Source organism: Perna viridis, chromosome 9 (genome assembly GCF_037379345.1).
Source record: "Perna viridis isolate PV_CMFRI_1.1 ecotype Kerala chromosome 9, ASM3737934v1, whole genome shotgun sequence".
NCBI lineage: Eukaryota > Metazoa > Mollusca > Bivalvia > Mytilida > Mytilidae > Perna > Perna viridis.
In genome coordinates this window covers 26355003-26372045 of record NC_142453.1, presented here as the reverse complement: position 1 = coordinate 26372045, position 17043 = coordinate 26355003, and the positions used below count along the sequence as shown (strand labels likewise).

Sequence of the window (17043 nt, the reverse complement as noted above, 5' to 3'; positions counted from 1 at the left end):
ATAGTGGGATGAAGTTGTAATACTCTCGTAAACAAAATTTGTTTTTTTTTATAAATATGGTATTATATACTTCATAGCTTAAAACTGGAACAACACAAAGAATTCTGATTGACCAATTATGAAAATATATTAAAAGTGCTCCTTTGTAACAAGGTGTCTAGATTCCGCTTAGATTATGATGGAATGCGATTTAATGTGCTTCTAAGCCTTAAAGATGGATTTCATCTATTTCTTAACACTCAACATTAAGCTAACCAGAATTTTCGCATTTTGGAAATATAAACTAGACTAAGTACTAAAAAGAATTCAGGCTTAAGTTTTCTAAAATACGCGCCCGAAATCAGGTGACAGAAATGTTCAGAAAATCAAATCTTCTTTCACTTTCATTGTGTATTTACACGAGGTAACATAAAGCGGAAAATAAACCACTTCATTATGTGGTTTGTGTTGAACAATTCAATGGAGAGAATAGGATGCATTATTGAATAAAATTTATGGTAAGTTTGTTGTTTTAGTTCATTTTTGAATTTACATTAAAGTAGAATGGTTAAGGCCTTATAAAGCTAGTTTAACCATGCCGCAGATTTCATAACCCTGTCCAGTCAGGAGATGTTGTCATTTATGTGTTTTTGTTATATAACATTTATATTTGAGGCCACACTCTTTTAACGGCATCTGTTATTTCAAAGCGGTATAAATTTGTGTACATACTGGTAATATCAAAAGAACTTAGTATTTCTGAGGGTGTTTTGACACCCACTATTAAAAAATGCGATCGAAGCCTAAAATAATCTATGTATTCTACTTTTTTCCTATGCGCATTAACTTACTGGTATAATTGGCATTCCAGAGTGTTCTATAATTTGAATAGAATATTTTTCTTACTCTCTTTAAATCTCTTCCTGTCGATTTTATGGACGGACTTTTGGTAGAAAATAAGGTTTACTTTATCTTGTTTATTTGTTGCTCACAAGATATTTGAATGTTGTGTCGTCAACGGAAGTGTTATCGTGTAAATGCAAAATGATTGCATCGATGCCTTGTTATATGTTTTTTTTTGTTTTTTGTATGACATTCTTTACTATTCATAATGTACATGATCACTTATTTGCTTGCCAGCTATTCTTAGATAGATATGTTTGTCTAAAACAACCGTTGATGAGTTTTTATCTGCATTTTTTATTACTATTCGATTATTATGTCTGAATCTGCGGAGTGCTTTGAATTAAAATGAATTATTTGAGATTTTATTTAATACGATTCCTGTTGCAAAAATGTATTTTCAATTGCCCTGTTTGCTGTGTATGACTGAATTTTTTTCTTTGTTTGGAAGGCATTAAAATTAAATTAATTAGAACCTATGTTAAAAAGATAATAAAAACATCTAACTTTTCAACCTAATTCTACACAGTCTTGTATAACAGATATTCTAGCATGTTTTGGTTGAGCACTGGGTATAAACTTGAGACCTTTGGTGAACAGTATTTTTTTGGGGGGGATTTTTTTCAAGATGTTATGTTGTGAACAGGCTTCATTTGCCGTTTGAAAAACAAAACTTGTTATGGTCAATTTTATAATTACTGAATAATGACTCAAGGAAATATGCGAAAACAGAAATCTCAAATATTCGTACAAAAAACAAAACAAAACAAATGAAAGCCCCTACCCCCCCCCTCCCCCCACCAAAAAAAAAGCAGAGCAAGTCATACAGAAGGTTTGGATATCAACACCATCAATGATTAAAACTTTTATATATTATATTCGCTCGCGACGGTATGAAGGGGAATATTGTGCTATCATAATTTGTCTCCATTTTGAAAATTTATTATCTTCAAGAGAACGTGTGATTTTCCTTCTATTGGCAATGAATACATTTTCCTCGTTTTCATGAGCTCTTCCACATTTGAACGAAACAAAACAAGTCATTACTACCATTGATATATAGCTTTACTATTTTCAAGACCACTCTCATATTTCGAAGATTGTCCACATTGTCCAAACTATAGACGGTGAACTGGTATTAGACTCATTGGATAAGTTATGAGATAATTTAAATGTTCCTATGTACCTTTGATTTACGAATCAATTGGCAATGAAAACTTACGGACTCTTTAAAAGAATCCAAGGATTGAATTACCAAGGTAAAAGTAACATTTATATTTGTAATGTGAATAGTGAATTCCTAAGGCCTCATTTTGTTTTTGTTTCAAAGTGGCCAAATAATATTTATATTGTATATGACTTTTTGATTTTGAGATATTTCCTGACTGTGTAGCCTTTTCCAAGGAAAGCTGTTATAAATTTATTAAGTACAGGTGGTTTGTGGTTCTCAACAAATGATGAACTATTTCTTGTTTTCCATTGGTATTTTTATACTTTCATATATTTGAAATTCACAGGTTGTGGATTTAGAAAATTTCCAGCATTTGCCCAACAACCTAACGAGTAATCAAGGGAACAGAAATTCTATCCTACCATAATAGGTTAAGTTATTTATTATGATTTCTCCATTGTTAACGTGCTATACGTAACCTTCTAATATACAATAGTAATCAAGGGAACCAAGGTTATAGCGGTAATCAAAAGAATGTAATCCAGGGACAAAGACCAGACACTGAAAACAGACATACACAACAAAGAACATAAAGTTACTAAAATCATACGTACAAAGTAACAAACGCAAATGAGCAACTCGGACTTCACTAAAAAACTGGGAGCATGGTTCTGGTGCACCGGTTTTGTAAGCGTCCTCTGCTTTTCTAGAAACACTCGCCAAACATTAAACTCAGTATGAAACATTGTATTATTTATTTATGGATCATATTGAAACATGAATCCTTTCCTGTGGAAATAACAACTTAAATAATGATGACTAAATCTTTGCACACAATTTGCCACCTCTTTTTAATGTCATGGTCATCTGATCACATAATGATATAAATCGAAGGCCTAGAAGTGTCTTTTTTTAATTGAGTCTTATTGTTTAAAATATGTGTTTGCTTTTGCTGTTTATAGCAAAATAAAATTGTCGAACATCTTGACAGTGAGGAATTTAAAAAAAATCATAAAAGCCGACCATTTGTTTTCTTAGGCATACAGTAATTGTAAGGGGAAATATTCTAATTTTATGGTATATGGGGGTGGATGATTGGGAATCGGGATAAGAGGATTGGGATGTCGTATGGAGAGGTTTAGAGAATCTGGCTTAAAATGTTTATTGATATAAAAAATGTATTAAATTTAATAGCAAATAGCAGCTAACATGGTGAAAAATTTAAACTGTAAATTTTAATTTGATTATTTAAATATTTGCCGAAATATATGCAATAAGGAATTCTTTTAAATGAAAAAATAAATATTTTGGAAGATGCACATGCATTTGTTACCAGCATTTTACATACATGAAATGGTTAATTGTATAGACTAGAGCTTGAAGAAGGTCAAATTTGAAAACTTACATGTGTGCAGGAATGACAAAACAAATTATATAGGAACCCAAAATCCTGCATCCTGATGTTCTAAAAATGAAAATTCTACAAATTCTACAAATACAATTTAAAACTGCAAAATCCCGACATACATAAGTTATATTTGATTCTAGATTTTGTACCTTTTGAAGCACGAGTATAGCCATATATATATATATATATCTATATGTCTCAGAATGTGACGACTCTGCTTGCTACACTGCTCCATTGGATCAAATTGATACAGGGAAGATATATAAACGTATAGAAAGGTCTGAAAAATTCCCAACAATGTTAGAACTGTCCAATTTGCGATGCAAATTTTGGTCGTTCCCTCCGCGGGACTCGAACTCGTACTGCTGTGACACCTATAGCAACACCGCCTGCACAAAGTCCAGCGCCCCAGACCACTATTCATATTAACATCTAAATGAACTGTCCTAAAGAAACACTCTTAGTTTTAACATATTTAGTCCGTCAAATACATTTTCTGATTAAATTTTACACAATACAATAATACACACTGGATCAAAGCAAGCAAAGCTTATGTTAATCCATCTCCTTATAAAGTTACATATAAGAATTATAATATCTTTGACATACTTTGATGTTGAAGGGTATATTAAGTGAACCGTTTACTGTCAATGATATACTTGTGGACTTGTGAAAATGATAGTTTGTTTTGATCACCTGAAAGATCAGCAAAGCCGAAAATTAGGGTATATTCGTCAAAAGTAATCGGAAAAGGAAGAGATGAAAACGTGTCGTGTCTAAGCTGAGTATAATGGTTACATCTTAGTAAAAATGGGAAGTAGATTCAATATTTCCACATGCGCAATTAGGTGAGTCGATAAGCTTGCGATCGAATAGGTGTTCATGGAGCGAGGAGCAATTTATAGGTAGACGAGCGTGTAGAACCTGTCCTTTGTGGTCAATCGCGTAAAAATATGTCGGACGTTTTTTCGTGTCACATGTTTTTAAAACAATAAGGAGAGTCAATGTTTGGGATATTGAAGGAAGATTATTCCACGATTTGGTAGTAAAAGGTAAAAATAATCGGCGAAAAACCGAGATCTTACTCGAGGTTCGGATATGAGATGAGCATGGCGAGTAGTATGATTGTGACAAGATTAGGAACCATATTTTGTAAATATAACGGTGCAATAACCATCCTCCAATTGAACCGATTCGATTTTATTTATAAGTCCTACATTGCTATCATCCCACACGATATTTCCGTATTCGAGTATCGGTCGTATGTAGGACATATAAATGGTTTATAGGGAGAACCTGTCGAGCAAAAATTTGTACTTTCTAAGGATGTTTAAACGGCGATATGTATCAAATGTATGTGATCATGCCACGACCCGTTTTTTTTATATTGTGATGCCGACGATAGTGATAGTGATGTTTATGATTGACAACTTTTTGAATAGGCACAGTGTTCATCTGAAGTGCTAGGTGGATAGGTTTTTTGGGGATTGAAAGTTTTTGGCCCAATTTTGGATAGCATCTAGAACAGAGTTTAGCCTTAGTCTTTCGGTCGACAACACTGGATTATCAATAATAAGAAAAATACTCATCGACAAAAAGCGTCACTTCCGCTTGAATTTCCTAGACGATGTCTTTTATAAATAAAATGAAGAGCAATGTTTCTAGATTCTTGGGGAACAGCCGCGCTTATATCCATCCAGTCTGAATTAGACCCATTTATTGCGACACGTTGGCATCTGCCAGACAAGTAAATCTCTGTCCATTTTAAAACGTCCCCTGAGAAGCCATATATTTGGATTTTGAAAATAAGTTAATTGTGCCAAACACGGTCGAAATCTTTACTGATATCACATAAAACTACCCTGAACTCCTTTCCACTGTCAAGTGCCCTGAAAATTTTATTTGATATATTTACCAATCGGTTTGCCATCGAGTTGCCACGAGTGTAGTCAGACTAGTACGGTGTAATGACAGCATTGTCAAACAAAAAGTTGTGTATATATTTATTAGCACAACGTTCCATGCATTTGGACATGAAATATGTTATAAAGGAATTGGTATATAGTTCTTTACATCACTATTTGCTCCCTTCTTATAGAACGAAATCACGTTTGCTCTTTTGCAAAAAGATGGAAAAGTTCCTAATCTCAAAGATAGGTTAAATAGTTTGCATAAAGGGTAGGTTTGTTCACGAGCAGATTCTTTTTAAAGACGCGGATTTATCAAGTCTGGTTGGGAAACTTTTGCTGCGTTTAAAATAGATAACACATCATGATTGTCGCTCGGTTATTATGATGTTGTCAAGTGTTTGACGTCCGTTAAGAGGTAATTCTGATAAAGTGGCATCAGTATCGTCTAATGCAGACTGTGAAGCAAAATATTCGTTGAACATGTTTGCTTTTTCGTCGAAAATAAGGTTATCATCTCTCACTAAAGAAGGAATACCGGAGTGGGTAGATTTCAAGCCGTTATAAGATTGCAAGTCTTCCAACAAAAAACCGAGACAAAGATTTGACCTCAGATAAGTCATTAATCAATTTATTTTGATAATCGCTCCAAGATTTACGAATAAGATCTGTTACTTCATTGCAAATTTGACTTTTCCCAATCGCCAGGATTGTTTGTACGTCTCGCGCTTTTATGGATCCTATTTTTCTGTCGCATGCGTCGGCGAATATTAATGGTAAGCCATCGCAGAAATGTCTTTACGAACAGTAATGATCCGGCTAGGTATTGTTGCCCGAGCCGCTTCTAGAAAACAATCATTTAGGTAAATTGTTGTCTTTTTGATGTCATTATTGTGGAGTCCAAGTTGCTCATTTGCTTTAGCTGCTTTGTGTGTATGATTTTTGTTGCTTTATGTTCTTTTTTGTGTATGTCTGTTTTCCATGTCTGGTCTTTGTCCCTGGATTACATTCCTTTGATTACCGCTATAACCTTGGTTCCCTTGATTATTCTTTGTGACAAAATACATCCCAGTCAATGACAGATAATATCCTGCGGTATTCTGTATAATCACCTTGATTTAATAACCACATATATATATATAGAAAGGTCTAAAAAATTCCCAACGATGTCAGAACCGTCAAATTTGCGATGCGAATTTTTGGTCGTTCCCTCCGCGGGACTCGAACTCGTTCCGCTGTGACATCTATGGTAACACCGCCTGCACAAAGTCCAGCGCCCTAGACCACTCGGCCAGCTAGGCTATATAAAAAATATAGCTTTCGCTGGCGGGGTCATTCCTCCTCGTAGGATAAATCTAGGGCTGTAACTTAGTACACGATGTATGGTAGTACGGGACATTTCATTTAGATGTTATTATGTAGGATAGAGGATCAAATTAATGATGCATCTCTCAACAAATCAATCTTATACAATGTCTCAGAATGTGACGACTCTATGGATCAAATTGATACAGGGAAGATATGTAGACGTATAGGAAGGTCTGAAAAATTCCCAACGATGTTAGAACTGTCAAATTTGCGATGCAAATTTTTGATCGTTCCCTCCGCGGGACTCGAACTCAAAGTCAGCATATTCCACACTAATAAGATCAAGTTTTGGATACAGAATTTAGACGTTCAACTGTAGAAATGACACTTTAGACGACAATTTCTCGAATATACCTGAATCATCTAATGTACTACAAGAATCATTAGTTGATAACCGAGGAGGTCCCGGGTTTGGTTTAATACCTGCCAGTACGATTAATTATTGAATTATAGATAGGACGAAGGCGATACAAACCGAGGAATAGAAATCCGAAGTTGAAAAACTCTTATATATACTCTGCATGAATGGTGTGATCAGGTCCTTAATAACTCTATACCCCTGACCCCCTGGTATTATTTCAAATAAGGCCCTTAAAATTGAATCAGAGAAATCCCTCGGACTTAAAACTTCCATGCAAGAGCTTAAACATATAATTATGATCTCAACTTCCGTTTTTGATTTCGACGAATTGGTAGGTCATCAACCTTTAAATTCATAAATAAAAAATATTACTATTATCGACCTAAAAATGAAATGAAATGACGATATGTAATAGTATAAATTATGTTTCGGTTGTTAGATGTTATCATCTAGCTATTTGTTGCTAGCAATTGTTCACTAATTTCAGTTTAGCAAAAGTTAAAATGTATTAAAAATGATATAACGAGAATAGATATGGTGAAAATGTCAACGAGACAACAACTTCACTATGATGAACAATGTCAGCGCAATGCTACCTATGAATTTTAAATGAATGACGAGCGGAACATTCATACCACAGGGCATGCCCCAAAACAACATTATTACATAGGTAGAGCGAAATAGTTGCCTCTTATTCTCCAGAACATTAAAGCATACTGAAACTGAAGTAATACATACATACAGAGGCCAGAAATTCCTGATTTGGGACACCCCGAAAAATCAGTTCCAGAATGTACATTTACACTGTAATGTCCTCGTTTGTGCAAATCATAGTTGAATACATGTACAAGGTTGTAATACTATTGATAGCAAGTCAAGCTTGCAAATTATATTGCTTAATATTACGTTGAATACTTTTTTAAACAATCATAGATTAAAACGGGAACGACATAAAGCTTCCTTTTATTAGGCCTTAACGTCTGGTCTTGACCAATTTTGAGATATTGAGTAGAATGCTCCTTTGTTACAAGATGGTGTCTCAGGATTCTGCTTATATGATGATGAAATGCGATATGGTATGATACTTAGCCTTAAAGGTCGATTTTATCCGTTTCCTAAATATCAATCATTGATTGAACCAGAATTTTGCATTTTCGAAATATAAACTAGTACTGAAAAAATTCAGGCTATAGATGAAGTTTTCTAAAATAAGCGCCCTAAATCACATGACAAAGATTTGAATAGTCAATATTTACGACAGACTAGTGCAGTGCATACAGAGGTGTAAATCTGGATACACGAACTCACGAGTTAACCGTTGATGGTCAGTAAATAATTAATTGTTTGTGTGTCATTGTTTCTGTTTATATGTCATTGAGAATATATAATTTAGATATATAAACCCTGACATACTTAAGTTAGATTCAGTTTTAATTTGTTGAGGTATTGATTCATAAAAAATAATTGACATTGTCGAAAATATACTGACACTAATACGCACTGGGTGTACATGATAATGCGTTAGGTTGAAAAAAAACCCCAAAAAAACTGTCGAATCTTATTGTGTTTAAAGAAGAATGGAATTTTCTTAAAAAACACCAATTATATTTAAGGTACTTAAGGGTCGGTTTACTACTTGGAGGCATGACGTAGTCCTTAAATGGCACAGTGTCATGCTTATAAGTAATGTTTACTTGAATGACTGCTGTTGATTCCAAAGCTTCATTTAACATCTTTTACACACTTGAATGTGAAACTATGAAAGAAAATAGAAAACATACAAACGATTTTAAACATCATTTGAGGTTTTTGTACGGAACACTTTTTTGGTATTTGCTTACTTCATATTTCTTAAGATTTCGTTTGGCACGGCCTATTATCCATATATGGTTGCATTTTACAGTGTGGAATATACAAGTATCAATATTTTTCATGTAAAAAAAAATAATTGTCAAAAAAGACTGTAATTCTGGTTATTCACACAATTTTAAAAGTGTGTGTATTCTGTATAGATCTAAAGACTTAAATCCGAATTCAACAAATTTTCATACTAGATCGTTTTATTGTTGTATTTTTCAGATACTGTTTCAGGTTAAGCGAAGGTTGAATATGTTGAACGCTGCAACAAATGTATATCTTATGTGCATGTCACAAACCAGGAATCTGTAGTCCAGTGGTTGTCATTCTCCAGCCAGGAACCTGTAGCCCAGTAGTTTCACCTTTAATGTTTGTCTACAGACTATTGTTCTTTATTTCGGAGCCTTTAAAGTTTGATTTTTGGTACAGGTTTTGCCAAACATTGAAGACCGTGTAGTGACCTGTAGAACTTTTTAATTCTTCCGCCATTAGTTTTATCTTGTAAAATAAATTTTATGTTCAAACAATGAAGAATATGTTAAGAAAACACTGCCATTTCATTGAAAGCCACGAAGAAGCATGTACGTCATTTCCAAAGACTGCCGATAATAGTTTTTTATAAAAAAAAATACCTAACGTCAGCATAAATTTAAACGACCATGTAAAATAAAAAAAATAATTGAAATATACTCAGGATAAAATTAGTCAACCTGGTGTAGAAAAAGAAAAAAATGTATTTTCTATCAGAAAAAAAATACATTTGACTTTATTATTTCAAAAGCTAGAGTACCTCACGAAGATGCACGGCCTTTGTCCTCTTGACTTAAATGATATCCAAACAACAAAGTGGACAGATAAAAAGTGCAAGATATGAAGATATCTTATATCAAATTAAAACAGTTATTATTCAAAAGCTTGCTTATCTGTCCTCACTTCATGATTAATTCTTCTCCCAAGGTCCTTGTTGCGTGTTAAAGTTTTATCCATGAAAATTTGATCTGTCGTCATTATTCAAACCGTGGATCATTTTGATGTGACCATCTCCACATGAAAACCGATTTGTTCACCTTATCAGTTGTTTTTCCTCTCCCGTTTTTTTTATCCCGGACGTAATACTTTGTGATCAACTCTGTGAAAGTTTGTAGAAAGCAGAATACGCTTATCCGAACGGTGCACCAGATCAATAGTCCATGTTTTTAGCGGAATAATGGTGCTCATTTTTACTTTTGTTTCCGTGCTGTTTTTTTTTTTTTTTTTTTGGTTATTTTGTATTCTTTGTTGTGTGTGTTTTGCTGTCTAGTCTTTGTCCTTAAATTATTTTGGTCAATATCCGAACCGTGGTTCCCTTGGTTACTGTTTGGTACCTTTGATACATGTTTACTTAAAATCACATTTGATTAAACTTTTTATTCACATATTATTGTTAACAATTGATATATCTTGTTTTGCTTCGTTTTAAGTGTAATCTTTTATGTAACTGTGAAAGTATCATTGTTCACGGGGTACCAATTTTCGTGGTTTTTGTGGGTTGAGTAAACCACGAAGTTTGGTTCTCAACGAAAAGGAAATTTCCGATTCGTTCGCATGATTAAGTTATCAAGTAGTCAAATTCAAACATCTATGAAATGTTCATTCTTACTGAAACCACGAAAAATGGTACCCACGAATAAAAGTACTTCCACGGTATTCTCTTTTGTTTGTTGGTTAATAACCTAAGGCCTCATTGTACATTTTACATGTACACGACAAAGTAGTAAAAATCAATTGTGATTGTTATTATCTTAAAATTAAAATATGTTTTCTTCATTTTTTTACGTCAGTTATTTTGTGCAATATTATGTCAGGCTTAACCGGACAGAGTTTGCAAAATGGTAAGTCAATGATTTTTTTTCTATGTTTACCACGTAGTGATCGCTCTCTATTGCAGACGGTGTATTCGCTTTTCCAAATGCTTTAACACATCCTGTATAACCAATTCTATAAGCTAAAGTGGGATTAAACATCCAAAAAAATAGGAGGAGCATATAGGTCCACTTAGGAGACTGACATGAATAATATAAATTGATAACGATCTGTAATGTCATAAACGAAAAACTATCTTCTTGTCGTTCAGTTTATTTTGGTTAGTCCATAAAAGGTGTATAACTCAAATAAATACCCCCTTAAACACAAGGGTATCTGGCATGTTTGACATTTTGTATGTTAGTTTTTAATCATATGTGTTTTTAGCCTAAATAATGGCATATTAGGACTAATAATACGACGTCCTTGAAATGTTTTGAAACAAAAATAAGTGGTTGATTTTCAATTGCTATTTGAAAAGTGTGAGCTAAAATGGACTTGATTTTTGTCTGTGGGAATTCTTTGGCATTGTAAGCACGAATCGTATCATTGTGTACCATCCACTCATTCTTTTAGACAAAATAAGGCCTAATGGTCAATAAAAAAGATCGAAAATGGTATCATCACGTGTACGTCGCCAACGCATGTAAAATTTAAGACACCTGTGAACACTGGGACCTTAAAAATGCAGGTGATTCTGTCACGTGGACTGTGTTCACCGAACGAAAAATCGAGTATTGTGGAGGTCCAAGGTTACTTTAGGTCCACAGAATACATATAAGCATAACTCTCATTATGAATGTAACGGTCCTATTAGAGTCAAACGTAATTTTATCATTGTTTGACCGCGGGTAGCCAAATGTCGGTATTTGACCTTTCGCTCGGGGATAAATTTAACTGTTGTTGTACACCGATTCTTTGTCATATTGAAGAATGATTAAGAAATATTTAACATAAAACACTACAGACTCTGTGAGCTGACCTTAATGCTGATCTGATCCGAAAAGATATTGTTTAGATCCTTTAATCTAAGTTTCCGCTTTATAGATGACGTATTATCTTTAAACAATCCCAATTTCGGGGATTTTATACATCGCATCTACCCCCAAATAATTTGAGATAAAGGATACTACAGACACTGTGAAGTCAGCTTCATATTTTGACCTACACTGAGAAATCGATGTTAAAGGAAAACTATTGACCAAACTTTTCGACAAAGGTGATGACTTTTCATTCAGAATTGTCAAGTTTTCTTTCATCTGTGGCAACATCCTTTCAGCCCCTGTGTATGGAATGTTCATATCACAACTCAAACGTTATGCCAGAGCTTGCCGACACTACACAGATTTTTTGTTAGAATTCTACCAAATAAGCTTTTGGAACAGGGTTATGTTGCTACAAGATTGAGGTCATCACTACAGAAGTTTTATGGTTGTCATCACGAACTCGTGGATAATTATGGTGTATCCATCTGCGCCATAAAATCTGACTGGTTCAACGTGTTATAGTTTTCCTTTCTTCTTTCGTCTCACCCGGGCGACTTTTTATGAGCAACTCCGCGGGTATTACTAGAAAAACAATGGACGCTTACCATACCGGTGCACCTTGTCCATGCTCCCAGTTTTTTAGTGGAGTCCGAGTTGTTCATTTCCTTTTTTTACTTTGTGTGTCTGATTTTAGTAACTTTATATTCTTTGTTGTGTATGTCTGTTTTCCATGTCTGGTTTTTGTCCCAGGATTACATTCGTTTGTTTACTGCTTTAAACATAGTTTCCTTGATTACTCCTTGACTTGATTATGGATCGGATTAGTATTCTGTAATTTTAGTGTTACTATGGTACATTGCAAAAACATTTTCACTGGTCTCTGAGTATGAAAATATTTAAATTTCATAAAATTGGGGTAAAATATACAAAATTTTTATATAAAAGAGTATTTTTGGCTTATGCAATACCATCTTACTGCTCTAAATATGAACAGAAAGTATTTTTATTTGAAAAAAATATCAATATTTATTGGATCATTGGGAACACATTTTCCTTGTTCCAGGAGAATAAAAATAACACAATTTTATAAAGTATTGGTGAAAAGTACTCTATTTTGAAATAATATATCTATTTTAACTAAATCGATACCATTTTACTTGTCTCAAAAAGAAAATATTGAATTGATGATATGAAAAGTTTCCATCTTTATCATAAATGGTACATTGTGAAAAACTTTCACTGGTTTTTGGAGTATTTAATATAATTTAGCTATTTTAACTAAAGCAATACCATCTTATTGGTCTAAAAAAGAAAATTGTTGATATGCAAAAGGTCCATTTTATTATACATGGTACATTGTGAAAGCATTTTCTCTGGTCTCTGAGTATGAAAGTATTGGAATTTAATTAAATTTGGGTAAAATATATTCAATTTTTATATAAAAGAGTATTTTTGGCTTATGAAATACCATCTTACAGCTCTAAATATGGATAAAAACTAACTTTATGTGAAAAATGTCAATATTTGTTGTATATGGATTTTTGGGAATACATTTTCTTTGTTTCAAGAGAATAAAGATACCAAAATTTTTATAAAGTATTGGTAAAAAGTATTCTTTTTTAAATTAATTTAACTATTTTAACTAATGCGATACCATATTATTAAAAAAAAAAAAAGAAAAAGAAAATATTGCATGAAAAAAATCCATTTTTATTGTACATGGAACAATGTGAAAAGATTTTCATTGTTGTTGGAATAAGAAAACATTAAAATATCATAAAAAAGTGGGTAAAATATAACAAATTTTAAGATGATAAAGTGCTTTTGACTTATGCAATACTATCTCATTGCTCTGAATATGAAAAGAAAGCAATTTTCATCTGAAACATGTCCACACAATTTCTTTGTTTCAGGAGAATAAAAATACCAAAATTTCATAAAGAATTGATGAAAACTACGCTATTTTGAAATAATTTAGCTCCTTTAACTAATGAAATACCATCTTATTTGTCTTGAAAAGAAAATATTGCATTGTTGGTATAGAAAATGTCCATTTTTATGATACATGGTGCATTGCTAAAACATTTTCACTGGTCACCGAGTAGGAAAATATTGAATTTCATAAAATTGGGGTAAAATATACCCAATTTTTAGATAATAGAGTATTTTTGACTTATGCAATACAATCTAATTGCTCTGAATATGAAAAAAAAAGTTATTTTTTTGTGGAAAATGTTCATATTTGTTTTAATAGGATCATAAGGAACACATTTGTCTTGTTCCAGGAGAATAAAAGTAACAAATTTTCATGAAGTATTGGGAAAAAGTACTCTATTTTGAAATTATTTAGCTGTTTTAACTAATGTCTTACCATTTTACTTGTCTCCAAAAGAAAATATTGCATTGTTGATATGAAAAGGGCGCATCTTGATTATAAATGGTACATAGTGAAACACATTCACTTGTCTGGGAGTATCTAAATTATTAAATTTCAGAAAATTAGGGTAAATTACTAAATTATTATTCTCAAACGACGAACAAAAAGTTATTATTGTTCATGAAACTTGGCCAGACTATTTCGGAAGACCCTTCAAATTTTGGTAGTATTCTATTATATGTACAAATAATGTACGATTGTTTGCAACCAAGTATTTCCGACATATATTGATTCCTGAGTTTTTTCTATGTGAAAGAATTTGACAAAGAAAACGAAATTACAACGGTGTTCCGTAAAATTGATCTACAATAGGAGTTATTTTTATCATCCAGTCAGAATGCCGAATCGTTGCACGAAGAACGTTGCGCGATAAACGAAGAATGAAGCACGAAGTGCACACACGAAAGGCACACGCATACGAATCCCACGCTGCGCAATACACGATTCCACGAAACCCGCACAGGAAGCACACGAAGTACGCTAAAATGGGAATGTTACGCGCTTCAGGAAGAGTAAACAAATGTTACAAAAATATGTGTCAGACGTTGCTTAAAATATCGATATATTGATCTTATAGAAAATTTAAAAATTTTCTGTTGACAATAAGGCGATTGCTTAATATATTAACATTAATATATCTTTTTAACCGTTAACACTACTGCCTACCAAATTATACAGAACAATTAGTAGTGCAATGCAGTGTAACCAATTAACCGTAATAAAGGCGAAAGGATAAGCACGCATTAAAACCACGCTTAACCTACCATTTCCATTGAAAATGTCTGCACCAAGTCTTGCTCATTATGATTGTTATTAAAGTTCAAGTTTTGACCTTTATATAACTGTTTGTTTCCTTCTTTAATATTCCTTTTGACTGTTATCTTGAGTTCCTCTATCAGTTATATTTTTTTGTTTATTATCCTCTACTCTTGGTAATTTAACAAAAAGGAAATTAAACGCTTCCCCTGTCTATTTCTTTCAAAAAACTTTAAAAATTATACATATATAATACGAAATTATTTGTCATTTGCAGTATAACCGAGATAAATACTATGAAACCAGACTATTGTTGATAGGGAAGTCAGGATCTGGAAAGAGTGAAACGGGAAACACTATTTTAGGGACCAAGAATAACAAGTTTAAATCATCTCCAAACCCCGAATCTGTGACGAAAACAAGTCAACGAAAATTTACCTATAGATTCGATGGATTTTTATCAGTCGTCGATACACCAGGGGTATGGAATTATAAGGATTCCCAACAAAAGATCACAGATGAAGTCAAAGATAGTATGATACTTGTGTCACCTGGTCCGCATGCAATACTGTTCTGTGTTGCAATGACACGATTTGATAAAACGGACATAGAAACGATGCAGTTTTATTCTCGTCTGTTCGGGGACGATCTTCGTAAATTCGTTATTGTTGTTTTTACCCATTTTGATGAGTGGCAGAGAAAACATGATGATCAAAACAACTTGGATAGAAAAGTATATGACTTCCTCCTTCAACTACCGGATGAATACAAATGGTTTGTTACAGAAGACAGATATGTTTTCTTTGATAACAAAACTAAATCTCCTGACGAAGAATGCAAAGCATTGATCAAAAGATAACAAACTTGAATGGTGATAGAATGTATTATACAAACGAAAAATTCAAAGAAATTGAAAAAAGGCTGCAACGCGGTGAAACAATCGACAAAATAAAGAAGGCTGCATTTTGGGGTACATTTGGAACTCTAGCACTAGTAGGTGGTGTTGGGATGGCCGCTGTTGCTTCCCAGTTAGCTGTTTTTGGTGCCGCAGAGTTAGCAGCAAACACGGGAGCACTACAAACAGCAGGTTTTATGGCAATGCAGTCCGCTAGTGGAATGGCAGTATCTGCTGGACAGATGGCAATGTCAGCTGGAACCATGGGCAGAGCTGCTGGGACGATGGCATTTTCTGCAGGTTCGATGGCCGTTTATGCTGGATTTACCGCAATATTGGCTCTCTTCAGACGATAAAGTCCATTTGCAGCCAAAACAAAAAAATTAACTGTTGTTACTGTGATTTAGTTTTGTAAGCTATACCGCTATATTTTGAAGTGACACGCTTTATGTGATATGAAGTATTATACTGTTTTTATCCTTTCTCAGACATTTAATGATTTAGGGCGCATCTACGTTTAAATCGCTTAAAGCATTTACAAATATCTTATGGGATGTAGTTTTTTTTTTTTAAAGTGGATGACGATACTATACTAGGATTTAATTTTTATGAATATTTTGAACAAAAATCTTACGATCAATATTTCATGATCATAAAAAAATCCCTAAACTTATCAAGTATTTGTTATAACAGGTATCTCAATGAAATATTGAGGAATTTAATTCGAACATTAAATGTATTAATAAATAAAATTTGAAAATAAATGCAAGTCATACTTTATTTTATTTTTTTAAAGGACGGGTATTAACTTTCTGCAACAAAATTATACATATCTTTGTCGTGTATTATCACAACTTTGAACACTTTATATTGGTAAGTTCAAAACGTGAAGTTTCTCAGATTGTAGATTCGGGTGATGAATCCATATAAAATTTCTTTGATATGCTAACCTTGGGACGTAGTTCTTATATATATTGTAATGTAAAAATATGATATTTTCAACCAGCTAAAGAAAAACCTACAAACTTTTTTTTTCTCTTTAGGTCTTTCTAAACGCCTTTTTTCATTTAACAGAACAAATATGGTTACGATAAGTTGTTACCTTCGGTCAAATGTAAGCGCGTTGTTGAACTATTACACACAAATTAACACATTTTGTTTAAATCTTTATAT

The 17043-nt window shown here is 33.1% G+C and overlaps 1 protein-coding gene across 2 annotated transcripts; it reads left to right on the top strand.

The window, feature by feature from the left end:
- The first annotated feature begins 370 nt into the window (after positions 1 to 370).
- LOC148607536 (GTPase IMAP family member 4-like) lies at positions 371 to 15834 on the top strand. 2 transcript variants are annotated; one of them, XM_088546340.1, is made up of 4 exons: positions 372 to 497; positions 9177 to 9323; positions 10799 to 10825; positions 15253 to 15834. In XM_088546340.1, the coding sequence occupies exons 3-4, from the start codon at positions 10823 to 10825 to the stop codon at positions 15832 to 15834; spliced, it is 585 nt and encodes a 194-aa protein (XP_088402466.1). In that variant the 5' UTR covers positions 372 to 497; positions 9177 to 9323; positions 10799 to 10822. The 2 variants fall into 2 exon arrangements, with proteins under 2 accessions (XP_088402468.1, XP_088402466.1); XM_088546342.1 differs by lacking the exon at positions 9177 to 9323 and having other exon boundaries at positions 371 to 497.
- Positions 15835 to 17043: the final 1209 nt, after the last annotated feature.